This window comes from Eurypyga helias, unplaced genomic scaffold (assembly GCF_000690775.1).
Source record: "Eurypyga helias isolate BGI_N326 unplaced genomic scaffold, ASM69077v1 scaffold19054, whole genome shotgun sequence".
Taxonomy (NCBI): domain Eukaryota; kingdom Metazoa; phylum Chordata; class Aves; order Eurypygiformes; family Eurypygidae; genus Eurypyga; species Eurypyga helias.
Genome location: NW_010248476.1, coordinates 24,998 through 40,316, shown reverse-complemented (window position 1 = coordinate 40,316; position 15,319 = coordinate 24,998). Strand labels below are relative to the sequence as shown.

Genomic DNA, 15,319 nt, shown 5'->3' with positions numbered 1-15,319 from the left:
AGGAGTTTGACAGAGTATTGACCTCTGTTTGTACTTGCACCCTCTAGCATGCTCAGTCCAGACCCTTTCACCAGCACTTTCTTTGGAAAATGAAATCTGCATGTCATGTTACTCAAGCATAAAGGAGCCTAGGCTTCCTCTTTGTTCTCATTAAATCATAACGTTGCAATTTTGGCTCAAAAAACTGTTTTCTTCATTGAAGCTATCCTCTGCTGTTCTTCTGGAAATGGTTCCAAATAAATTAGTCATTAAAGAAATTACAGCTGGGAGTTTTACCTTATTGGGTAGGGGGTGAAAAAATCTCTGAGGTTTAAGCAGTATGTCTCTTCAGCTGGGACTGAATGCATCCAGTGGGCACTTTACTGTCTACTTGGACTCAGGAAAAAAAAAAACCTAAGCCTGTAATTAATTAAAATTAAGATGCACTATTAAGGTAATCTTGCCTGCTCCTGTGACTTTTTTTTTTCCTCCTCTGCCCTCCTGTGCAGACACAACTGTCTGTATGATATGCTACTAGGTTAAGGAATGGGTCATTCCTCCCCGTGGGGCGCTTTTTTTTGGGCTACAATTCTGCACCCTCAAAGCAATACAGCCAGTTCCAATATAAAAATTAATCAAGATACTTAATTCTGTTGCATACTCACTTGCATAGAGAAGGACTGAAATATCTTAATAAAATTCAGGAAGGTTTTCCTGGCTGATTTCGTTCCTCTCTGGAGACTGGTATTCTTTCTTTTACCTGTTCTGTGCATATTTCAATTAAAAAATTTGTCACAGGAGATATTTGAAATGGGTTATGTATGCATTTAAATAAAAGCAGTGATATTTATAGAACAGACATCCTAAGTATGATTTCTTAATTTAGTCTGTTTGGGAAGCAGTGCCATGAGGGCATCACTAACTGCAGCAGCGTCAGCTGCTTTGTCTCAGCCTCTGGTAAGACTGATGTAACCCATGCACTTGCCTGAAAAGCTAGCTTGGGTTTTTCTTGCTCACCTTGCCGTTAACGCTCACCAGATGTAGTACAGACATCAATTTCTTCTGTATTTCCTTTTAAGCTTTCTTTTTTGCAGCACAGAGATAATCTTTATAAGTTTGTACTGATTACTCAGTCTCTAATTACTCAATCTCTAATACTTGGACATCCAGAGTCTTAAATTTTCTAGTCCCAGGACTAGTAAAAAAGACAATGGGTTCATTACACAAATTTGTCTCATTCTTGCATATCTACCACTAACATCAAAATCCCAACATGTTCATTGCAAAACGTTAATAGGACCATCCACAGTTTTCAAATGTCCTAACCAGCTGAGTATAACCAGAAAACTCGCTTTTCTCTTTTGCCCCCTCCCATTATATAAAGCTTAGCATTTAAGCTTGTGCTCTATACTTGATTTTCTGCATCCTTACCTTGACAAAGTGGAGTTTTGCACTTGGACTTGCTTTCACTGAAAGTCCAGCCTCTTCTCTTTAAACAAATGTGTGCCTTCTGAGCTGGTCTTAAGATGTGAAGGAAAAAAAATGGCCTTTTGACTTAAAAAAAATCTGTACTGTAATGTTCCACAGAGTGGGCACAACATTTTTCTTCTGTGTTCTATAGAGCTTAAAAAAAGGCCCAAGGGAACAAGGCACATAATGAGTAACCTGACCAGGCAGTGTCTAACTGGTTTAAAACACCTTAATTTCCCTAACTGGTGGGATCTGAAGCTCACTGGTTAGAGTGAAGGTCATTCTCTTGGCTGGAAACCAGGCAGTTAAAGCACTGCGGTTTGGTCAGTTGAGATGAAATTAATGTCATCTTTGGTGTCTTAAAATTTAGGCATCATAATTGTCTGGACTAGTCTCCTACTTCACTTTCACTTGAGATGCAATGGGCAAAACATCCCACTTTTTTTTTCTTTAATTCCTGTTCCTTATGGGTCCTAGGCAGCAAATAGAAATGCTTAACCTTTATACTTTTGATTAATTCAATTTGCAGTGCTTAATGAATGTTGATAAATGTTCCCTTTTGCTTTCTGGAAGCCATATGTGCCTGTTTTTAGGCACACACAAAGCTCTGTTTCGTTACCTTGAATAACTTTGGTTTCTTGGCTTGGTTCAGACACGCCCCTCCCATCAAGTTTTCAGGTGGAAAAAGATTGGAAAAGAATGGAAAAGCAAGGGAGGTAACCCTCAAACAGAACAAGGAGTCTTTTGTTAAAGCAGATACTAAAAGACCATGAACCTTGAACCAAGCACAGGAGACAGATTAATTGTGCAAAAGGGCAAACTCTTGTAACTGTACTCACTGAAAGAAAGAACTTCAGGTACTGAAGTATTAAATGGAAAAAATTGCACATCAGATGCCATTCCTCTGCATCACGCTGAATGGGCTAAAGAATACCTAAGCTGCTACCCCTTTCCTCTTGTAGCTTTTCAGCTCGGTTGCAGGCGTTTTGTTGGAATGCCTTAGTGTGAAGAGTCTTCTGGGTGGAGGCTCAGTCACTGACTCCTCAATTCAGAAATACATAGCCTTAAAAACAGAAGATGGGAATTCAAGTGTTTGAAGCATGAATATCTTAAGAAGCTTTGCATGTTAGATTGGAAGTCTCTTTAAGAAATAACAATGTTCTAAGTAAGGAAAAGCAGGGATCAACTTAGTGCTGAGCTATAACATGCTGTATGGTTTGCACAGCCAGGGCACATGATATCTGAAGTTGGAAGGAAAAAGGCTCCTTCCACTGAATTCCTTTCTAAAAGTAGCTGACTTTTATGAGCTGATTGTGGAGGCATTTGTATTATTCAGCACCCAAAGCTTCTAGATTACAGCTAAAACTGTTTTGTCAATATTGCTGTTATAAAACAAACTTGGTTTGAAGCAAAAGGAGATTTCTTCTTGGTTCACTGCTGAGCCTGGGATGTGTCTCTTAGCAATTTTGAATTGGATGTGATTTTAAAATGATCAAGAATTATAAAGGGTGGGGAGGAGAGCGTGAGCTTTGGTAGATCTTCATTTTTATGCAGCTCAAATGTATCTTTTCAATCTGAAATTCTAAAATCTGTTTGAATTGCAGAGTTCCCAAATATGTTTTTAGAAACCTCAATAAGCTCACAGAATACACGGTAAACAATACATGTTTAAAAGCTTTACAAGTCCATTATCTATTAAGGATTGGGCCTCTTAAAACAGTGATGCTAATACTTAATGTCAGTACAGGACAGAATATTTATTTAGCTCTTACATTAGCTGAGGTTACTTTAACCAGAGTTGGGAAGTGGCTCTTTTTAGGAACACTGAGGTGGTGTTTGTAAAATGCCTGGTTTTGCAGTGTGGTGAGCACAATTAGTGAAACACTGAAGCATTCCTGTGAGGAGACTGATAGCTCAGTTTTATTTGTCAGTAGAGTACCACTAGTCAAAACTACAGACATTAAGAATGGGTGGCCTACTAATTCTTGTCCTGCCAACTACTGCTGTAGTTGCACAGGGGTAGGAATGGGAGAAGCCCAGGGAATTTTTAGTCTTGTGGAAGCTTAGAGAGGTGTTGAGTAAAAATAAGATACTTTGAGGTTATTGCTTGATTCATAGGTGATAACTCCACCATAATTTTACATAAACCCTTTATAGGTACCTCCAGATCACTCAGAGCTGTTGCCAGAGCAGGCAGTGACATGGGGGTCTGTGTGCCTATCTGGATGCTTTTGTTTGTTTCTCTATTAAAGTGTGAAAGTTACTGAAATTGAATGTGATTTTGCAGATACAGTTTATCTTGCCAAAACAGAGGGAAATGCTAGGCCAAAAATGTATGCACAACTTCACTTCATACTGTGCATAATGTTTTTATGGTAAAGAGAAAAAAACCCGTTGCTTTGCTGTCCATGAAAGTATTTAAAATCTGCACGCTGTGAGCCTGTGACTTAGTTTTAAGGTAAGCTTCTTTCAGAGACATTTCTACCTTCCCACCCACTGCCTCCATCCTAACCTTCTCTGCATAGCAGGGATACTTTTGAGGACCACCCTCCGAAACAGTTGAATCTTTTGTTACCCAAATAGAAGTCCTTCACTCCTATTAGATTAGGTCATAAAATAAAAGGGACGATGACTTTGGGTGTGTTGTCCGACTTGTGCACTATTTTCAGTGTTTGCAACATTATCCTAGGCCTTTTAGTAGGTATCTGCCACTAGGTATCTACTGGGTAGTTCTGGTACAAAATGTGTTTTGGTACCTTATGGGAAAGATTTGACGTTGGATCGTTCTTTTCAATTCAGTTGCAAGTCCAGCAGACCTGAGCTGTGGCTTTTGAATGGCCGTTGCTGTACTTGAATTTAAAGATGAGTACTAGATGATGTTTTTTCTATCAGAATGGTAGTTGATTAAAGCAGAGAAAGCAACTAATAGAATTTGATTTTTCAAAAATGTATTTTCCATGCTGAAAATAGAAGACACCACTTTTAGTATTGTGTCACTGCAGTGTTTCTATATGTATAGCACTGGAATGTGTCTAGGCATGTCTGTTTTTCTTGGAAGTCGTTTCAAGCTGGGGATCCTTCAGCTAGCACATCATGTTCACCGCTGTATAATCTTTGCATGATAAAGGTGGCACCCAAAGTGTGAAGTCAAAGAACTGTGCACAGTAGATTAAACTGCTGGATAAAGCTTACCTTTAGATAGATTAAACTTACCGTTACACTCTTGTGGAAGAGTAAAAACTTAAAAGTTGATACCTGGTCCACTTCTCTAATCAACCTTTACTGTTGTTTCAGAAGAGCTTCTGTCCTTAAACTGTGTGTTTCTGAACAAGGTCCTTATCACTGTTACATGCACCAATATCCTGATTGTTTACCAACTGTGCACAGAGGAACTGTCCTGCCTTGTAGTTACAAAACTTCCCGTTCTAGAGTAATTTCTTCTATCCATTAGAATTGCTACAATTACAGGAGGTGCTGTGATTAATCTACTGTTTAGCTAAAACCATCTGTTTGGCCAGTCACAATGGCTCCAGATTCTGAAGACTTTTGAAATGGGTTGATATTTTTATTTACCTGGAGGTGCTGAAGGCCAGTGGACTACCGTGTCTAAAAGAAAAACTTAAAATCCCTTGTGTGCTAGGCCAGATAATTGGTCAGTGGGGTAGCTGTAAAGCATGTTGTATATTCAGCAGCAGTGCACGGCCTAAGATGCGTTTCGTATTGCCACAAGTGGTGTTTTACTTTGTTACAGCCTTCTACTTGAGAATGCTAGAAAGGGTCGCAGCCAGTGATCTCTAGGAAGTGCTATGACTAGTTCTTCTTCAAACTTCACTGTGTGGAAACAGAGCTACAGAACTGTAGTCAGTTTGATGCCAGTCTTAAATCAGCTTTGTTGATGGGGATGGATTTGCAAATACATGGAGTTGGAAGGCTTTTAATGATGCAAATTCTCTGGCTCTCAAAGCACAGTATTCAGAGAGTGGCAAAGATTTTGGTTAGGCAGGCGGTGTCAGTGTCCTATGGCTCCTGGGCTTGGAGGTCAGTTGCAGAAGACAAATGTGGAGATGGTAGTGAGCACTGATGGCTCGTCAAATGGGGAGTCTGTTCTTTCCACCAAAGATTGGAAAGACAGATAAAGGTGGAAGATAGATAAAGGACTAGATGCTGCTTCTAGGCAACCTCACAAGCCTCAGTAATAAGCAGTTAGTATTAATGTTCAATTGAAGTACAAACCTTGTGCATATAACAACTTTCATCATGTATCTCTGGGATTTTTTTTTTTACTGTTGTGACTGGCCACTTGCTTTTTATTAATGCCTCAAAAATTCTTTGAGGAGTTGGGTAAATTGAGAAGTAAGTCTAAATTGTGATGTCAGGTTGCAGCAAGCAGGCCTGTATAAATACTGCAGTGCTTCTATTGTCTTTATGACTGTGTGTGCCCAGATTTCTCACACATTTTCTTTTGCAAGTCAGGAAGGCAGCTGGTCTGGAGAAATTTAAGAATTATGGGACTTAGACAGACTGACAGTAAGACTGACAGTATTTCAGTAATAGAGCTCTCAAATAGTCAAGGTAAGAACTTTGGTCTGGATGATGGTAGATCAGTCGAGTTCCAAAGGTATTGTGTTCAAAATATGTGGGTTTTGATTAGAAGAGAACTAGGCTTGTCCTATTCTAAATAGTGCCTCAAGAGCTAACTCTAGCTCGTTGGAAGCTTTCAGCTGCTCCTATTGATTGTATTGCAGTAATGCTATTTACTCTGTTAGGATACCGATCTGGTGCAGAGCTTATTCTGCAGGACTTACTGAATTAATTCTTGGCAGAATTATCAATTGTCCAGAATTAATTGCTATGAAAATACTGCAATCAGAGGAGCTACACTTCCACTTCTGTTGAACGTGTTGCATTGGTTTTATTTTTTTTTCCCCTGTGCTCTCATCTGCTCTAGCTTGCTTTTAAAAAGCACAATAAAATCCATCTTCTGTAGGCAACTCATAACTCTCTTGAACGGAGTAATTCTTCAACTGAAGTCTTCCTTTTCAGAATAGATATTTGATGGGACTGGGATGAGAATTACCAAATAGTTACAGGTGTACCCTGTAGGAAGTAAGGAAAGAATTGAATCATAAAGATTGTTCTTTAGAACAGACAGCAGGATTAAGGTGATGGATTAGAGAGGGAAACAGTGGTGAAATGGTTAAACCTGTAGGTTCTGTGGGCTGGGTAAGCAACTAATAGCAGGTAGTGAAATTTAGAAGATCATTGGTTAAACCATTTAAAATGCCACATATGGCATGTCCTGAGGGCTTCTTTGAGACTGTGGGGAAGGAGGTAGGATCACTGGCTTGTTTTCCACTGGAATCATATGCTCTGCCCAAATTCCTGGAACTAATGGTTTGTGGCAGCCTGGGACTAGCTCAAACTGGAACAGTAACAACTTAGTAAAAAGAAAATATAGAGACTTTAATTACTTTGTTTGTGTGATTTGACTTTGCTACTGATTCTATTAGCTTCTGGGCTGCAATGTCAGAACATTTTGTTTGAGAAGATTAATCAGTTACGGTAGAATTCCTTTCAAGCTCTGCAGTTACAGCACCTTTGAACAGAGCCAAGCCAGAACTGTGGTTAGACTGGGACAGGTAGGCCATGTGCTTGTGAAAAGCTGAAGCGTTTAATGTTCTTTGCAGGTCATGCAGTAAACCACAGAAGAGCGTAGCCATAGCTAGGTGTGCCGAATGTCAGGCTCCTTTATTCCAGTGAGGTAGATTTGCTCTGACTGCAGCATGTCTGTTTGGTTTGAAGGCAACTGCAGCCAAAAAAGCAGTGGCAGGCAAAATTCCAGCCTGCTTTATTCACGGTACCAGTAAGCACTGTTGAAAATGGAGATAATCAGCAGTTGGTTTTGGGGGGGTTATGGTTGGGCAGGGGGCATAGAACATCTAGCTAAGCAGTTGGAAGGCCACTCAGCGTAGCAGGATCCCTTTTCCCTTGATCTCTCTGAAGTTTCACAGCAGCTGGTGGCGAGGATTTTGAAGATGCCCAGTAAAGGATTAAAAAGGCTTGCTTTTGCAAGTTTGATGTCACGTGGTATAACAGCAACGTTGGTGTAATTGGGGTTTACTTGAGGAACTAAATATACCATTTTGGGGTGAAAATTTATCTTTAACTTGAATTTCATCAGTTTGTCATCAGTAGTTGGTCAAAATTCATTTACTCACATGAGACTTTAAATCAGTGCCTGTGAGCTTTCTTAATTTTGCTCCTTATGTCCTTCAAAAAAAAAAAACCAAAAGCCCTGAAGCTGAGGACAACTCACTGTATTAGTGAACAAGTCTTACAGTGGCTGTTTGAAACTAGATACTGGGTGGGGGGAGATGTCAGACTTCAAGTTTAAGTTTGGAGACTAGCAAGAGGTGTTAAATATAACAGTATTTTGGGCACATGTGGTGTAAAAGAAAAAAAGACAACAATGTGGCTATTTAAGTTTGGCCAACTGTTTGGAAATCTCCTTCAAATAAATCTCTTCCCTTCCACCAAGCTCCTAGTTAAAGGAAAGCAGATGATGTTGCCAAGGGTAGCAGAATGTGATTGTCAGGAAGGAGGGTGGTGGACTATGTTGTGTTATGCTAGTGGGGTCTTGTGTTCTGCTAGGATTCAGTGGAAGTTAGCTAGTGTAAGTGTACTTCAGTAGCTCCATGGAAAGAAAAGGCAAACCAGCAGCTGCCTTCATCCTCCCCCCACTACAGAGCTAGTGCCAGCAACTGGGGTCAGAACAACACATGGGGCTGACCCGTCTTCCTCTCTTTAAAAGTGTACTTCTGCAGCAGCAAGACTGGAGTGGGTGATGGTCCTCCATGCAGCCTCCAACTATGGCAGAAAACTGGGGTGGAGAATAGGCAGAGTAGCCAAGCCGGGAGGCGGGGACAGGCAGGAAGTAAAGGATCCCTGCACTGCCTCCTCTTCCCTCCTCCTTACAGCGAGAGCTGAGCAGGCAGAGGACACTTACTCCTGTTTATATTCATTCTTTCTATTCTGTATTTGAGGGGCAAAAGCAAATATTAAGCTCAAATCTCTGCAGCCTCATGTACTGGACTTGGAAAAGTACAAGAGGTGTCAAAGAGAAAACAATGCTCCCTTCTAACTTGGATGTCTGCTTTCCATCCGCTGTGCGTTAAGTCCACAGCCTAGTGGATTCTCATTGGAAACAACCCAGCTCACTCTTTGCTGTGTGTGTCTCTCTTTCCTGATGGATTTTACAAAAAGAGAGATCTGTCCCGTATTTGTAATTGTTAATTCCCACTGTTGCTGCTCTCACAAGGATTGCGTTAAAGAGGTAAGTAAGAATTTCAGCTCTATAGACTAAGTGCGTGTAGCCGCAGAAGAGGATTTTGGGTGAATCAGAATTCTTAACAAATCTGCTGAACTGCTTTACATTTGCATAACTTGCGTCTTCAGCTTTTAAGCTTGACTACGTTTTCCCTCCCTAACTTCTTAAATGTCAGTTTAAAATCCTGAACACTGAGGCTGGAACACTTATTGCTTCTGTTATTTTCCATTTATGTTGTTGTTATTCCAGATCTGAGTGTATTTTTCAATTTAAGATTGCTGAGGGTATGTAACACTTCCTCTGTCTTCACTTTGGTTTGGTGTAAAGGTTACAGAGCACTGATTGTACCTTCTTTTTGGAAGTAAATTGTATTTTCAGTATCTCTTGCATTAGAAGTTGATGCAAAACCACTGCCCCAGCAATCTGGTGATTAACTAATGCAGAATACTATGTGTTGCGAGGCAAAAATTGTGAAGAGATGTTCTGGGTAACTTATACTTTGGTGTTTAAGTATCTTGAAAACCTAGTGTTTGTAGGAGTAACTTGTTTTTAATGCATCAAATAACCATATAAATGTGTATGTTGAGTTTTGGAACACTTTCCCTCCCCCTTTCCCCCCCCATGATCAGAATCTGATAAAATCACAAACTTTACCACATGCAAAATAAGAGAAATAAGAAACCTCTGTTTAAGCTTAATATGACAGCTGTAAGATAAGTATTCGGTTTTGCATCACTTACGCTTCAGGTTCTCTACATATGTGCCTTTATTTTAAAGGTGCTCTCAAAAACGTACGAGTTCAGTGGGTTTTATTTTAAGTTAGCACTTCTTTCAAAAGAAGCAGTTCTGCCCTTGTTAACTACTGCACTATCATTTTCCTTCTGTGAGCCTGAGAGCTTAAACAGACTGGGGAGCTTCCTCTCACTGGAAACGGCTGCAGGCTTGCATTTGGGCTGGATTTGTTTAAAGTCTGATAAACCCAGTGATCTGGATCATTATGCAGCTGTACAAATGCATGTGCCAGCAAAAGGGAGGAAATGGCGTGGCTCTAGGAATGGGAGATGGAGAACAGGAAACACTACTTTCAGCAGCACGGCCAATTCATGCTTGTTTAGATGGGAGCCTGAGAAAGTGTTGATGGCTTTCATGTGTGCCTGTTACATCTGTCTCTCTGCAAGAGCTCTTTCTTCTATTCTTAGTAAACTCAGAGAGAATGCTAGTGGGATTCAGGTGTTAATTCTCAGTACACTGCCCCTGGGGATGAGGACTAGTAGATTTAAAGATTTGAGTTGTCCTTTGAGTCTTCTGAGGAGTTTGGGGACCAAGAGAAGCGTAGAGGAACATGACCATCTTGTAGTGCCTGTAGGAACATGACCATCTTGCAGTAAGTGTCACGAAAACCAGGAATTACTGACTAGCTTAGTATGTACTTGAGTGCCTTTGAGTTCAGAAGCTAATGAGCGTGTGCCTGGCTGCACAGTTCACGTGCTTCTAAGGACACATCAAGGTTACATGAATTGCAGGGCCTGGCCTCCCTTTGGTCTCTCTGCAATGGCAGATTAAGGTGTTACGGGCAGCTCTGCGTAAAAAAGGGTTCACTGACTTAGTGATTTTTATCATTCTTAGTATCCTCTGTCTGGTTATGTAAAATAGCTTAACACTTCCCCTAGTGCTTATAGGAGGAAACAAAAAAAAAGGTAAGAGCTGATGGTACTGAAGTGGCCTGAAGTTCTGCACAAGGGCAGCTTGGCCAGGCTGTAGGCTAGGCTTAGGCAACCCTTCTCATGGCCCGTGGGACACATGGAGAAATAGGTAGCTGCTTGACTGCAGAATCCTCTCTTGGCTTTAGGCTCCAGGGTGAGGTTCTCCTGGATTTTTTGAGGAGCAGTTAAGAACATAAAAGCTGTGCTGGAGGAGACTGGCAGGAGCTTCTCTAACTGAACTCTTAGTTTGGAGTTCACAAAATGAGGTATTGTAGAATGGCCCTCATGGAAGGGCCTGAAGATTCTGGACGGATATTCTTAGTTTCTTTTAGGATCAAGAAACACAGAGTAGCAGACTGAATCACTGATTTTTAAAATCCATTCTCAACTTTACCTTTCCAGGCTTCATGCAAGAAATAGAGTATGCGGTAAAATAGTTAACAAGAAAACTCATGTTCTAACTTCATTATGGTTATGTTTTGCTGTACCAGTTGTCTTACTCAGCTCTTAGTTTTTCTGAAATGAGATTCTCACAGATCTGACATCTTCCTTCTACTGCCACAGCGTAAACGTGCGATCTCCAGGCCTTGAGCTATTTGAGATGTAGATGTCTTAAACTTTGGCAACTTTACATACAAATATGTACAGTAAGCAGTTGAATAATTACTGCATAGTTTATGTATGTATGTGTTTATAGTATAGAGTATAGGGTGTAGAGTTTTGTAGTATGACCTGGTGTAAGTGTTAAACTTACCCATCCAAACTTCTGTCTGGTGTCTTTATCAGCTGAAGCATTGATCTCCAAAAGTCCTAATGTTCAGTGAAGCTTTTAAAAGCATGAAATTAATGTTCACTGACAGGCTGTGTTTCAGGGCTTATTCTAGTCACAATATACTCTTCAGTGCTGTGAACTTCAATTGCTAGAATTTCATAAGAGCAAACTTTAGAGCAAAGAAATGACTGAGAATGCTGTTGTAACGGGAAGTTTCTATGAAGTGAAAAAACGTGTGTTCCTATGGTGGGTATTTTGTCCTTTTAAAAACTCGAGATATGACACCTTCGTAAAATGTAGTGACAAATAGCACTGTTGTCCACTGAAAGACTGGACTCTTGTGCTTCTCCCAGTCTTGTGTTTGCATCTGTCAAAGTTGATGTTGACTATGCCCTCTCCTGGAAGAGTGTGGTAGAGAATATTCTAGGTGGTGAATATACGAAGTCACTACACTGCCATGTCTGGCCAAGGGAAGAAAAGTGTTTGCATGTAGATGGAAATTATTATCTTAAGTCTCCATGTTCAGTTAAATGAAGTTCAGTATTGCAGAGGCTCTGGTTCAGACTCAGACTTCTGTATTTTGAGATTTGTTTCCCACTGATGATAGAGGAAGGGGGAGGGATTGTGTCTTACTGTCCCCATTTGGTGGAAACCAGTATTGTGTAGGATGTTGGGAGAAGCTCTTTCTGAGGACACAAATCGTGCTGCTTGTAGTACTACATATATTTCTGTACTTCAGGCTCTCTATGATTTTCAATTTTTGTTTAGTTGTGATTTACCAGTGACAAAGTCAGATGTATCAAGTGTATGGTTTTCAGGATTGTTTGGCTTGAAAACATGGGCTCTTAATAAAACAGAATTTGAACAGGATGCTGTAATCCTCTCTCTTTCTGCTGTCTTAAACACAGAATTTGAAGCTAAAGGCTGAATCAAGTAAAATTGAGTGCCAAATTTTGCTGTGGTGGACAATTGCCCCTGAAATCGAGCTTCTGGCCATGATTAAGTGATGAAGCTTGGCTTGCTGCCTGCAGCATTTTGCAGAATTCCCAGATGGTCGTATCTCATGGCCTATTTGCTTTGCTGACTTGAGTAGCTGTTCATAGTTACATTCTGTCTTGCTCTTCCCCAATGGCTTCAGCGTGTATTAGAGAAAGGATTGCCGTGTGTTGTTGAAGGGCTTTTGTAAAGGTCTGTATTGCTAAGCTGATTTTCCTGAACTCAGCAGCAGTGATGCAGGAGTGTGGTTTCAGCATAGTAGGTCTTCTGGGGAGTGCTAAGATACAGGGAAGTCTTTTTAATTTGCCTCTTTTAATTGGACAAGTTATTTAATGATTCAGTCAGAGCTTTCTGGGCTAAGGTTTTTCCTGTAAAATCAATCAATGCCAAAATTACTTCATGTAATGACACGTTGAAAACATTCTGGGAAGCAGCAGAATCCTTTGAGGACTGTTGAATTAATCATGTGGGTTTGTGCATTAGGGTTACTTCGGAAACATTTCATTTTCAGTCCAGTCTGTGTACTCGCCTCTGACCAGCATAACTTCCACAGAAACCAAATGGTTCTCCAATCATAACTGAGAACCTCACTGCCAATGCCTTCTGTTATGGAAGTGTGGCTGAGAAATAGGGGGAGGGGGCAACGTTTGCACAAGTCACAAACAGATGAACAGCAAGTTGGGGCCAGATTTTGCTGTAATTTGCACTAGAGGGGAACTCAGGCCAATTATCTATTGAGTAAAAAAAGTTGGTCTGTAAACACAATCAAAATGTAAATCTGGGTCTTCCAGTTTCTCTGTTGCTTGTGTGTTCCAGGGTGTCAAGCCAGCCAGCTTTGATAAAGTAGCAATCCCTGAAGTGAAGGAGATCATTGAGGGATGCATTCGGCAGAACAAAGGCGAAAGGTAAGTGCTTCCTCTTCAAACAGAGGTATTATGTGCTGAGTCCGGGTCTGTGATACCAGATCGAGTTGGTTCCTGGCACCTTCAGTGTTCTGATGAAAGTTGGGAAGCCAGTATCACTTCTGCAGCTTCTATTCTTTGGTGGATCCTTATTCAATGATTGTTTTAGAGAATTGTCAGGTAAGGTGCAAATGCTGTACTAACCATCCACGTTCGTTTATTCAGAAATTCTACTGCTGGTATTAAAACTTAGAACTAGTCAGAAAATAGCGGAGGACAATCCTTTTGGGTTCCCAGGTATTTGGATTGTTTGGTTGGTTAGCTATTCTGTAATCCTTTGTTTTTCCTGTCCTCATTTTCTTGGCATTTTATGGCTGATTATTTTGAGTTCTTTCTATTTTTCTAAACTCTTTGTGCTCATTTTCATCCATGTTATCTGCAAGATGACTTCTAATTGAAGTGATTAACTTACACCATTACAGGAAATCTGTAACTGTTTTGTCTTATTTGTGGGGTTTGGGGTTCTTTTTCCCCCTGCTTTTACATAGTTGTTGCTTCCTGAATGTCTGATATAAGAATGCTTCGGCCTTTGGCTGTTCTCTAGCATCTAGCTATTCTGTTCAGAGCTGGTTTTGTCAGTTCATGGATGTTTATTCATCCCCTCTATTAACTAACTCCTTTAAGTTTCACATCGGATGGTGTTGCCGTGTATTTTTAATTTCTGTTTTTCTTGGGTTTAAACAATTTTGTACTCTTTTTCCAATTTTAAGTTCATTTTGTGGCTGTGCATAACTTCTTGCCATTTAGTTCAAGTGGTTAACTTCTAGACTACTGCTGTTGATGCTGTGTATATATGAACATAGTTCTTTTTTGTACCCTCAGGACAAAGCTTCTAATTTGTGCCAAACAGAACGCGAATTGGAGTTCAAAATAGTACAAAATATGAAAGGAATAATGTTGTGCTTATCTTGTGCAGAGTTTACTAGATGAAGCTTTTGATAAGACCTCGAAATAGACTGAAATACATACTTGGATTACTGTACTGACTTGCTTGTGTTTTGGATCTTAATGTTCAGTAAAAGCAAACTGTTTCTTCAAGGTTTCTTATTTTAGTTAATACTTACCCTGTTCAGTTGGCTTAAATCTGTTGGTACCTGCTGACTAATGTGTGATACTTTTTTGTATATCTGTGGCATTGTTGCATTTTGTTTCTCCATCAGGCTTTTAAATAGAAGTGTGAATGATGGGCTGTCTAATAATTCATGGGAGAAGCATGAAAAATAGAGAATAAATCTGGGGGTCATCAGGCACGGGAATTCCTTAATAAAACCTAGTAACTGTGTGTGCTTTCTACGTTCTTTCCCAATATGCTAGATATGCTATTAAGGACCTTTTGAATCATGCTTTCTTCCAAGAAGAGACTGGAGTACGGGTAGAACTAGCAGAGGAAGATGATGGAGAGAAAATTGCCATTAAACTCTGGCTGCGAATCGAAGACATCAAAAAACTCAAGGGCAAATATAAAGATAATGAGGCAATAGAGTTTTCCTTTGACTTGGAGAGAGATGTCCCAGAGGATGTAGCACAGGAGATGGTAAGTGTTGGTGGTCTTCCAGAGCATGGGAAGTACTGGCGTTCTCAGACAGCGAGACGTGGTCTGTAAGCCTCTGTGTTTGCTGTTGTTACTGTCTAGAAATAAATCAGCTTCAGCAGTTTGTGAATGAGAAGTTAGTGCCAGAGAGTGGCAGCTTGTATTGCAGCACTGCAACTGTGGCTGTCTACGACAGTCTGAATTCTGTGACTGTATCCTCCTTCAGGTGGAATCTGGCTATGTCTGTGAAGGGGATCACAAGACAATGGCGAAAGCTATCAAGGACAGGGTTTCTTTGATTAAGCGAAAGCGAGAGCAGCGTCAGTTGGTGCGAGAAGAACAGGAGAAGAAGCTTCAGGAAGAAGGTAGTCAGAAGCAGCAGCTGGAGCAACAGCAACCATCAAGTGCTTCCCATGCAGGGTCAAAGCATCCCCTATCTGTCACTGGTACTACACCTGTCCCCACTACTTCAGCATCGGTTTCTACACAAGTGGAGCCTGAAGAGCCAGAAGCTGATCAACACCAACAGCTGCAGTTCCAGCAACCCAGTATATCTGTTCTTTGTAAGTGTGTCAGTTG

General features: G+C 40.5%; 1 protein-coding gene across 1 annotated transcript in view; it reads left to right on the top strand.

The window, feature by feature from the left end:
• Window positions 1-15,319, top strand: part of LOC104509208 (serine/threonine-protein kinase WNK1-like) — a gene marked incomplete at both ends in the record, with an annotated part of 83,295 nt that overhangs the window by 44,516 nt on the left and 23,460 nt on the right. The window contains 3 exons of the mRNA XM_010151067.1: window positions 13,064-13,152; window positions 14,524-14,743; window positions 14,967-15,303. Of these exons, the coding sequence (XP_010149369.1) occupies window positions 13,064-13,152; window positions 14,524-14,743; window positions 14,967-15,303 (646 nt within the window). The remainder of the gene's footprint in view (window positions 1-13,063; window positions 13,153-14,523; window positions 14,744-14,966; window positions 15,304-15,319) is intronic.